The following is a 10,861-nucleotide window of genomic DNA, read 5'->3' on the forward strand; positions in this document are numbered from 1 at the left end:
AGAGGGGACAGAAGATCCAAAGCAGGCTCTGCATGACAGCAGCAAGCCCGATATGGGCTTGAACCCTTGAACCATGAGATCGTGACCCAAACTGAAATCGGACATTCAACCGAGGCACCCAGATGCCCTCTTTTTTTCTAATACAGATGTTAATGCTATAAATCACACCCCTCCCCCTGCCACCAAGTTCTGTTTTTGTGGCATCCCACAATTTCTGATATGTTCAGTGTTTCCATTTAAAGTCAGTTCAAAATACTAATTTCTCTTTTGGTTTCTTCTTTGATCCATGGTTGTGTGTTATTTTGTTTTCAAATATTTAGAGATTTTTCCAAGGATCTTTCTGTTAATGATTTCTAACTTAATTTCGTTGTGGTCAGACAATGTAGTTAGCATGGTTTTGAAGCCTTTTGAATTCTGGTAAATGTTCTGTGTGCACTTGAGAAGAATGCGCACTTGAGAATTCTGCTTTTGTTGGGTGGTTCTATTAAGTGTTAATCAGTGGGTGATTAACCCAACAGTGGTGTTGGGTGGCTCAGTGGGTTAAGCATCCGACTCTTGATATTGGCTGGGGTCAAGGTCTTGCAGTCGTGGGATTGAGCCCCAAATCAGGCTCTGAGCTGAGTGTGGGATTCTCTCTCCCTCTCTCTCGCCCCTCCCTCATTCATACTCTCTCCTCAAAATAAATAAAAGAAACATTTAAAAAATTAAAAAATAAACATTAATCAAAATCAAGTTGAGTACTATATCCTTGCTGGTTTTCTGTCTACTTCAGCTATCAACTATTGAGAGGGAAATTGAAACCCCTGACTGTAATTGTATGTGTCTATTTCTTGTTGAACTTTTTGCATCATGTATTTTGAAGCTTTATTAGGTGCATAAATGTTTAAGATTATTATGGTTCCTTGACTAACTGACCTTATTATCATTGTGAAATAACCATTATCCCCCATATTTCTTGCTTTGAAACCGATTTGTCTAATATTAATATAGATATAGCTACTCCAGCTTTCCTTTGATTAGTTATTAGAAAGGGTATTATCTTTTCCCATCCTTTTACTTTTAACCATTTGTGTCTTTATATTTAAAGCGTGTTTCAAAAAAAAAAAAAATAAAGTGTGTTTCTTACAGGTACATGCAATTGGGTCTTGCTTTTTAAAATTGTTTATTTTTTTATATACATATATTTTTATTTTATTTTTATTTTTTAGAGAGAGAGAGCATGAGCTGGGGAGAGAGAGAAAGAGAGAGAGAGAAAGAGAGAGACTCTTAAGCAGGTTGCATGCTCAGTGCAGAGTCTGACCCAGGGCTTGACACCATGACCCTGGGAATCATGACCTGAGCTGAAATCAAGAGTCAGACACTCAACCAACTGAGCCACACAGGCATCCTGGGTACTGCTATTTTAAATCAAATCTGACAATCTCTGCTTTTAAATGGGAATGTTTATACCATTTACATTTAATGTGATTACTAAATGTGATTACTAATTACATTTAATGTGATTATTGATATGGTTAGTGTGGTAATTGATAGGCCATTATTTTTTTCCCTTTATGAAAAAGTATCAAATTTATTTCAATATCTAGTTTTATTTATTTTTTTATTTAAAAAAATTTTTTTTTAACGTTTATTTATTTTTTTTGAGACAGAGAGAGACAGCATGAACGGGGGAGGGGCAGAGAGAGAGGGAGACACAGAATCGGAAACAGGCTCCAGGCTCTGAGCCCTCAGCCCAGAGCCCGACGCGGGGCTCGAACTCACGGACCGCGAGATCGTGACCTGAGCCGAAGTCGGACGCTTAACCGACTGAGCCACCCAGGCGCCCCTCTAGTTTTATTTTTAAATTAAAGCTGTTGGACAATTTTTTTGTAACTTATAATTCATTATCAGAGGTGAGGAAAATGTGAATAAGCTATTATATACTGACAGCAAATAAAATTCTTAGACTATACACTTATAAAAGCCACGTGTAATAGTAAAAGTTCCAGTTATACTAGTTACCTGAAGGAAATATTCTTTAGCTCTTTATTGCTAATTTTAACACATTCTCATTTTGACATAATTTACCTTCTTCACCCAATTACTAGTATGATGAACAAAGTTTTTCCAAACGTTAAACCTTTCTTTACCACTTATGAAATATGACTTATTACTTTTTAAGACTTCCATACAAGAAATTTGAAATTTTAATTTTTACCATGAATCTATTGGATCAAAAAGTATAGAACATCACTACTAAATAAGGTAAGACAAAGAATAGAATAAAAAACACAAACGTGGCATTTATTTAATCAGCAAATTATCTGATAAGACATTTTAACTACTTCACATTTCTACTTAGCACAAGAAAGAATAAACTGGTTCCAAGGTACCACAAGGTTTGGCATTTTTACTGCAAGCATTTAAGTCATAGTGTTATTCTACTCAACAAGACATCTCTAAGAAAATGGCAGTGTTCATAAGTACAAACATGGTTATATCTGGTAGGTGGTATTCTTCATAGTCAATATGAGAATTCTTTATAAAATTAGATTTTAAGAAATGCAGAATATCTGATAATTATCTCAAAGGCTAAAATGAGAAAAATGCAGAACACAGAAATAGTCATTGGTTAATATTTGGCTTTGAAAAAGCCAGAAATGATTCTATTCCAAGAAATAAGTGATAATGATAAAAGATATAATAATTAATATACTATATGTCTTAAAAGGCTTAAAAGCCAAAGCACACTTTCTACATCAGGATAATTCTGATTTTTAAGTTCTTAATTTCCTTCGTCCACAACAGGACCCTGTTCTAAGCCATTATTTGAATAGAGTTCATAATGTAGGGTCATTATTTTCCACAGGATGCTTTCATTACAGTACATAAACTGCAAAATGGCAAATGACTAAGTCAGTTATAAAGAATTTATAGCATAATAAATGCCAATTTACAATAACCATCAACAGACTTCTACACCAAAGCCTAAAAGTTGCTGCAGTAGAAGTCATAACTAACATGATTCTTCCATGTGCTCAGACTTTACTACAAATTAGTCATGAAAAACAGAAAAGACACCTCAGTGGGTCCTTCCAAAACTGCATAATTTTCCAAACGATTTACCTCTGGTTGTACAGCCTGTTCATTCCTTAAGTGCTTATGCAGTTATTTAGCTTTTGCAATATTTTCTTGACATTTTTGTTCCTTCTTTTGGTCCTTTTCCCTGGCCTCAATCATCTTGACCAATTTCTGGGACACTATGGCATTTACTAGAAACAATGGTGTAACGGCCAAAATAACTGTTGTAAGGAAGCCATACAGGTCTTTTGCAGCCCAATCCACAACATACTCAGCCCAGGCCTTTATATCAACCATCTTCATAGTTTTTGTTTGTTTGTTTGTTTTAAGTTTATTTCTTTATGTTGAGAGAGAGAATGCGCACAAGCAGGGGAGGAGCAGGGAGAGAGGGAGAGAGAGAATCTCAAGCAGCTTCCATGCTTAGATTTCCAACCCATGAACCTTGAGATCATGACCTGAGCTGAAATCAAAAGTCAGATGTTTAACCTACTGAGACACCCAGGTGCCCCAACCATCTTTGTAAAGGTCTTGTGCTTGAGCAGTGATCTCCAACTTTGAGATTATTAGTGAGCTAATTTCAATTTCAGATGACCCTTGCTTGTCTTCTTTACCTCTACCATACACTTGTGAGACAAGGTTTAAGTCCTGTATCTTCTTCCTTCTGTAAAGGGTCCACCAGCCTTAATCTCCAAATGCACGCAGCTCCAAATGGTATTTCACCACCATCAGCATGTCTCCTCCATCCTTGTTTTTCCCCTTGCTCATTCATCCTTCCCTACCGGCCCCACCAGCCTCGGGGGCCAAGTTCACCTGCCCCCCAGCCTCCACCACACCTTGGTCCACCCACACCATGGCTGCCTCTTCAGGGGACAGGGCAAAACCACTGTGGTGGCTGCCACCAGCCTCCCCTACATCACAGCCGGGACCATGGGCTCAGAACCCTCAGTAGGCCATTACTGATGGCCTATCATCTTGCTATTTATTTTCTATTTGTCCCATCTGTTCTTTTTTCCTCACTTCCTCTTTTTCTGGCTTTTTTAAAAGAATACTTATGAATCCATCATAAATCTCTACTGGCTTAACTCTTTTATTTTTTAAGTTTATTTATTTTGAGATCGAGCGCACATGCACGTGAATGGGGGAGGGGTAGAGAGAGAGGGAGAGAGAATCCCCAGCAGGCTCTGGGCTGAGAGTGGGGCTTGAGCTCACAAACCATGAGATCATGACATGAGCCAAAATCAAGAGTCAGAATGCTTAACGGACTGAGGCACCCAGGCGCCCCTCTGTTTTTTAGTTTTTTTGTTTTTGTTTTTTATTGAGGTAACATTCACATAAAATAAAATTAACCATTTTAACCATTGACCTGAGCCCAAATCAAGAGTCAGAGTGCTTAACGGACTGAGCCACCCAGGCATCCCTCTTTTTTTTTTTTTTTTTTTTTTTTTTTATTGAGGTAACATTCACATAAAATAAAATTAACCATTTTAACCATTTTTTTTAAATTTTATTTTTAAGTAATCTCTACACCCAACATGGGGCTCAAACTCACAACCCCAAGATAAAGAGTTGCATGCTCTACCAACTGAGCCAGTCAGGTGCCCCACCATCTTAAAGTGTACAATTCAGTGACTTATAGTACATTCTCCATGTTGTGAAACCATCATCACTAATTGCAGAATGTTTTCATTACCCCCCAAAAGAAACCCCATAGCCATTAAGCAAGCACTCCCTATTCTCCCTTCCCCAGTCTCTGGCACCACTAATCTGCTTTGTCTCTATGAATTTGCCTATTCCGGACTGAATTTCATATATATGAAATCATACATGGCCTTTTTTGCCTGGCTTCTTTCACTCAGCATGTTTGCAAAATGCATCCATGTTGTAGCATGTATGAGTAATTCATTTCTTTTTATGGTTAAATAATATTCCATTGTATGGATGTACCATTTTGTTTATCTGTTCATCAGCTGATGGACATTTGAGTGTTGTTTTGTTTTCAGAGTTGCTTGAAGTTTATATTATATATCTTTAAATTATCAGTGCACCTTCAAGTAATATACCACTTCTAATATACAAAATCTTACAATAGTATGCTTTCCTTTCTCCCCTCTTGGCCTTTTTGCCAATATTGTCATGAATTTTACTTTTACATATGTTACAAACCCCATAACACAATCTTTACTCCTTTGTGTAGATACAGATTTCCACCTGGTATAATTTTCCTAATGCCCAAAGGATGTCCTTTAACATTTTGTATAGTAGGTCTCCTCGTGATGAATTTTGTTCCCAGCCTTTGTAGGTCTGAAAACATCTTTTTTTTTTTTTTTTTTTTAATTATTTATTTTTGAGAGAGACAGAGCAGGAGCAGGTGAGGGGCAGAGAAAGTGGGAGACACAGTATCTGAAGTAGGCTCCAGGCTCTGAGTGGTCAGTGCAGAGCCAGATGCGGGCCTCAAACTCACAAGCTGTGAGATCATGACCTGAGCCAAAACCAAGAGTTGGACACTTAACCAACTGAGCCACCCAGGTGCCTCTAATTTTGTTTAAACATATTTTTTTTAATGCTTTTAAGTTTGTTTTTATGATCCTTTGACTCTTGGGGCCTTACTAATCCTAGAGACTGCCCTCCCAGAGTCGGTTAGGTCCTAGACAGTAAACAATTTACCTGCAGAGCATGCCTTTCGTATACAAATTTACTAATCAACTCCAAACACCTTTTACCTAATTATCACACACCAAACCAGTATTTCCTGTCCTAAATCACACCAGGGCCAGGTTATGGACAACTAGAGACCGTTCCTATAGCCAAGAACCCTCTGATTTTATTTGAATTAACAGATTCTAAGCCTTACTCAAACTTGTCTACCTTGCCTTGTCCCATGGAAACCACAATAAATGGTCTGAGGCATGCTCTCCCCTCACTCCTACTGCCCCTCTGACCCACCCTGAGGTTTCTTCATGTGATCCTGAATGGCATGGCACTCTCCCTCCTCTTGGGAATTGTAATCAACTTCTTTGAAGGCAGTTATCTCCATGTCTGTCACTTTACTGTACCTGATTAAAACAAAATCCTTGGTACATTTTCAAACAATGGTCTACCCAATATTCTGTGAATTTTTTATCTGGTCGATGGGAACAGGAACAATTCTCAGCCTTGTGTAATGCCTGGCACTGTTATAATCCTTTTTGATGGTTCTTTCCCTGGCCTTGGTTACTTTCCTCCTATTCTCATGCTGATCAGTATTCTGAGTACTCTAAAGAGCCCTTCTACAGATCTCCTGGGTTCTCTGTACAGCTTTCTTCTCTCTGGTGTTCTGTCTCATGAACATGAGTTGCCTCAACCTCTCTGAACTCTTAGCTCAGATTCCTCAACCCAGGTAGCAGGGTCCACTTCAGTTCCCCTTCCCTGTTCCAGTGCCCAGAAACTCCCACAAGGCTGTAAGCCCATCTTTTTTTCCTCTCTTAGGGATTGCTTTCCTTTGGTATTTGAGTTTTAATTTTCAGGCATAAGACTAAATCCAGGTACTAACCTCCATTTGGCCAGAGACAGAAAAAAAATTACTGCATGTTTATTTATTTTAAGCTTATGGAATACCCAGCAGGTGAACACAGAAGCTGAGATAGCATCAATGCACCAACTGAATCTTAAACCCTCCCCCTCGCACAGATAACAAACCAGAGGCTTGGAGAGAAGTGGTAGTGGAGGTAGTCAGAACCAGAATCCATTCCTTAAATCTTGATCTAGTTATCTGACATCATTTTTTGTTCTGCATCTTCTTTCTCTTGCGAAGTTTCCCCTTTTAGAGTAATATATTTTCAAAAAAAAAATATATATATATATGTTTTTTTAAGAGAGAATGTGCTTAAATATCCAGACATCACACAATCTTGAGACTGTCCCTCCCTAAGCTTGGCAAAAAGTTGGAAGTTTTTTCTCTGGAGGGTGTAAATTTCTGGACTAGGAAGCCTGTCCAGAGATCTGGAAGACAATAGTCTTGACCTGGATGCCAATTCTGGGCATACTAGAATGCGGAAGCTCCCCAGCCCTCTTCCTTCACTGAGCTCCCACAAGGTCAGCAGTTCAAGGTAAAGCCTCCTGACAAGAGACTGGAAGTTTCCTCCGGGGAACCTGACCAGAGCCCAAGAGGAAAGTCCTAAAGATGGGACACTGGCTGGGGATTTACCAAAAATTCAATCAGCTCACCTTACAAGCACATCTTCTTACTATCCCACCTGTAAATATAAGCAGACTACCAATGATTGCCAGGAAGCTAATGAAAGTCTGTAACACAAAAGACTAAAAGCAAAACAAAAAGAGGACAAAAAGTTTTAAAAAGGGGGCACCTGGGTGGTTCAGTGAGTTGAGCGTCTTGACTTCAGCTCAGGTCATGATCTTGCAGTTCGTGGATTTGAGCCCCACATCTGAACCCACATCGGGCTTGCTGCTGTCATCCTATCAGCGCAGAGCCTGCTTCAGATCCTCTGTGCCCCTCTCTCTGCCACTCCCCTGCTTGCTCTATTTCTCAAAAAGTAAAACATTTTAAAATAAAAGGGGGAAGAAAACATCATGCAGGGCGATGAAAGCTTCAACAAAGTATATTAAAGTCCTTAGAGATAAGATACTGCAACCATGGAATGTGGTCTTAATTAAAAAAAAAAAAAAAAAAAAAAAAAAGGAACAGAGAATCAACTTGGAAATCTTCCATTAGGGGAGATCAAAAGACAAGAAAATGGGGTTGGTAAGGACAGAAAAAATAAGAAAAACAGAGATAGGTCCAGATCCAATACCTGAAGAACAGGAATTCCAGAAAGAAAAACCAGAAGAATAAGGAAAGGAAATTATTAACAAATAATTCAAGAAAGTTTCCCAGTAATGCCAGGAGTGAAGGTTAAGAGTCCATTCTGAAAGGCTCAACAACAGCCTGGCAAGTGCATGAAAACAGACCTCTGCCAAGGCCTGTCACTGAAATTTCAGAACCCTGGCGACAAAAGGGAGAAGGAGTCATATACAAAGACTCTCAGAACTCAGAATGGCTTCAGATTCTTCTAACAGCAACACTAGGTGAAAAGTAATGCCTTCAAAATTCTAAAGGAAAATATATTCCAAACTAGAACTTCACACCTGATCAAGTATGAGAACGAGACATTTTCAGACATGCAATTCTTTCAAACTATTTCCCATGCACCCCTTTTACTGCAAGCACTCTATCAAAATGGGGTATTAAACCAAGGGGAAGAGGTTACACAGAAAACAGGGGATTCAGCAGGAGAGAGCTCACAATGACAGCAATATATTAGGCACAAGGGAGAACCAGTTCAGATTGGACCAGGTCAAGAAATTGATAAAATAAACGATGTGTTATGCCCTTAGAGAACTCTGGGGTTGAATTAGTGACAAGTGGACAGAACACTAAGCTAATAACTAATAAAAATCCAAGAGGATTATTAATTCTAGGGAAAAGAAAGTTCTGCAGGAAGGTAACCTAGTTCACTATGTAGCTCAGCTGTGATTTAAATACCCAGTCGTGGGGCCCCTGGGTCTCAGTCGGTTAAGCGTCCGACTTCGACTCAGGTCACGATCTCGCGGTCCGTGAGTTCGAGCCCCGTGTTGGGCTCTGGGCTGATGGCTCGGAGCCTGGAGCCTGCTTCTGATTCTGTGTCTCCCTCTCTCTCTGCCCCTCCCCCGTTCATGCTCTGTCTCTGTCTCAAAAATAAATAAAACATTAAAAAAAAAAAAATTTAAATACCCAGTCGTAACGCAAACACTTAATATGATTGAACTAGAATTCTATCAGGGAGATGGATGATGGGGAGTACATGCATGGTGGGCAAGAGGGAGAAAGAAGTCAAAAGATAATGCCTAAAATGGAAACATCAGTAAATAGCCAAGCACACGTTTATATTTGAGATATGGAGGCAAATACAAACTTATCAGCCAACAGCTGAAGGAGATACTGTGAAGCAGGGAAAATGGGGAAGAGCAGATAGGATAGGAGGGCTGCTGTTTTTCATAATAAACCTCACAAAACTTTTTGCTCTTTCAATGCAAAACAATTGATATTCTTCCTAAAATGTAGGAATACAAAGCTGTTTTACAAACATATTTTGTTAAAGTATTTTTTTTCAGATTTATTGTGAAAACAAAATCACAGGGGAACCTGGGTAGCTCAGTTGGGTTGTCTGACTAGATTTTGGCTCAGGTCATGATCTTGCAGTTCGTGGGTTTAAGCCCCGCATGGCGCTCCATGCTGACAGTACAGAGCCTGCTTGGGATGCTCACTCTCTCTCAAAAAAAAAAAAAAAAAAAAAAAAAAAAAAGCAACAAATGGAACTGCCTTACTTTTTCAGGATCTAGACAGAATTTCAGCTAGTTTTTACTATGTAGAATCATGCAACACTGGTATTCCTCCATGGTTCCCAATGTAAACCACATCCACTCAGCTTTTCAGATCCAGGATGCAATTCATTAGTGTTAATTAAGTATAATGTGTTACTAAAGTCTTCCTATAAAAGTATAATTTAAGTAGTGACCGTACTGACCTATTCCAGTCGAGGATATCAAAATGTGGTCTCAGGGGCGCCTGGGTGGCGCAGTCGGTTAAGCGTCCGACTTCAGCCAGGTCACGATCTCGCGGTCAGTGAGTTCGAGCCCCGCGTCAGGCTCTGGGCTGATGGCTCGGAGCCTGGAGCCTGTTTCCGATTCTGTGTCTCCCTCTCTCTCTGCCCCTCCCCCGTTCATGCTCTGTCTCTCTCTGTCCCAAAAATAAATAAAAAACGTTGAAAAAAAAAATTAAAAAAAAAAAAAATGTGGTCTCAGATCTACTGAAACAGATTTACCTGGCAAGGGCATTGCTTAATATGCAGATTCCTGGGCCCTATTCCAGACTAATTCGCCAGCAATCTCTAAGGGTGGGGCCTTGGAATCTTCCTAACAAGATCCCTAAACTGATAATGAAATCTACAGCTCTTACTCACTATATTAGTAATTAAATAGGGTCATTAATAATAAGCCAATAAATCAATGCCTGCAAACCAAGGTCACGAGCAGGGAAGAGGGAATTTATACAGGGTAGTAGATATCACAATGTCCAGAATTCCACTTACAAACACTTCAGAGAAATTCTGCTCCATCCACATGCAACTCCACATACGAGTTTCTTTCCTTACCAGAAACGACACATTAACTTTTGGTCGAATTTAAAACAAATGAACTCTGGGGCGCCTGGGTGGCGCAGTCGGTTAAGCGTCCGACTTCAGCCAGGTCACGATCTCGCGGTCCGTGAGTTCGAGCCCCGCGTCAGGCTCTGGGCTGATGGCTCGGAGCCTGGAGCCTGTTTCCGATTCTGTGTCTCCCTCTCTCTCTGCCCCTCCCCCGTTCATGCTCTGTCTCTCTCTGTCCCAAAAATAAAATAAAAAACGTTGGAAAAAAAAAAATTTAAAAAAAAAAATAAATAAATAAAAAAAAATAAAACAAATGAACTCTGATGCTAAGTGAAATAAGCCATACAGAGAAAGACAGATACCATATGGTTTCACTCTTATGTGGATCCTGAGAAACGTAACAGAAACCCATGGGGGAGGGGAAGGAAAAAAAAAAAAAGAGGTTAGAGTGGGAGAGCGCCAAAGCATTAAGAGACTGTTAAAAAACTGAGAACAAACTGAGGGTTGATGGGGGGTGGGAAGGAGGGCAGGGTGGGTGATGGGTATTGAGGAGGGCACCTTTTGGGATGAGCACTGGGTGTTGTATGGAAACCAATTTGACAGTAAATTTCATATATTAAAAAATAAAAAATAAATAAAAC

At 39.6% G+C, this 10,861-nt stretch overlaps 1 protein-coding gene across 1 annotated transcript; it reads right to left on the reverse strand.

The window, feature by feature from the left end:
- Positions 1 to 2,263: 2,263 nt before the first annotated feature.
- On the reverse strand, positions 2,264 to 3,873 carry LOC132665501 (small integral membrane protein 15-like). Its single transcript, XM_060612571.3, has one exon. The coding sequence runs from the start codon at positions 3,361 to 3,363 to the stop codon at positions 3,148 to 3,150; it is 216 nt and encodes a 71-aa protein (XP_060468554.1). The 5' UTR covers positions 3,364 to 3,873; the 3' UTR covers positions 2,264 to 3,147.
- Positions 3,874 to 10,861: the final 6,988 nt, after the last annotated feature.

Source organism: Panthera onca, chromosome D3 (assembly GCF_046562875.1).
Source record: "Panthera onca isolate mPanOnc1 chromosome D3, mPanOnc1 haplotype 2, whole genome shotgun sequence".
NCBI lineage: Eukaryota > Metazoa > Chordata > Mammalia > Carnivora > Felidae > Panthera > Panthera onca.

What these genes read in the sequence shown, in the direction of transcription:
- LOC132665501 (XM_060612571.3), bottom strand. Translation starts at nt 3,363, where the DNA reads ATGAAGATGGTTGATATAAAGGCCTGGGCTGAGTATGTTGTGGATTGG.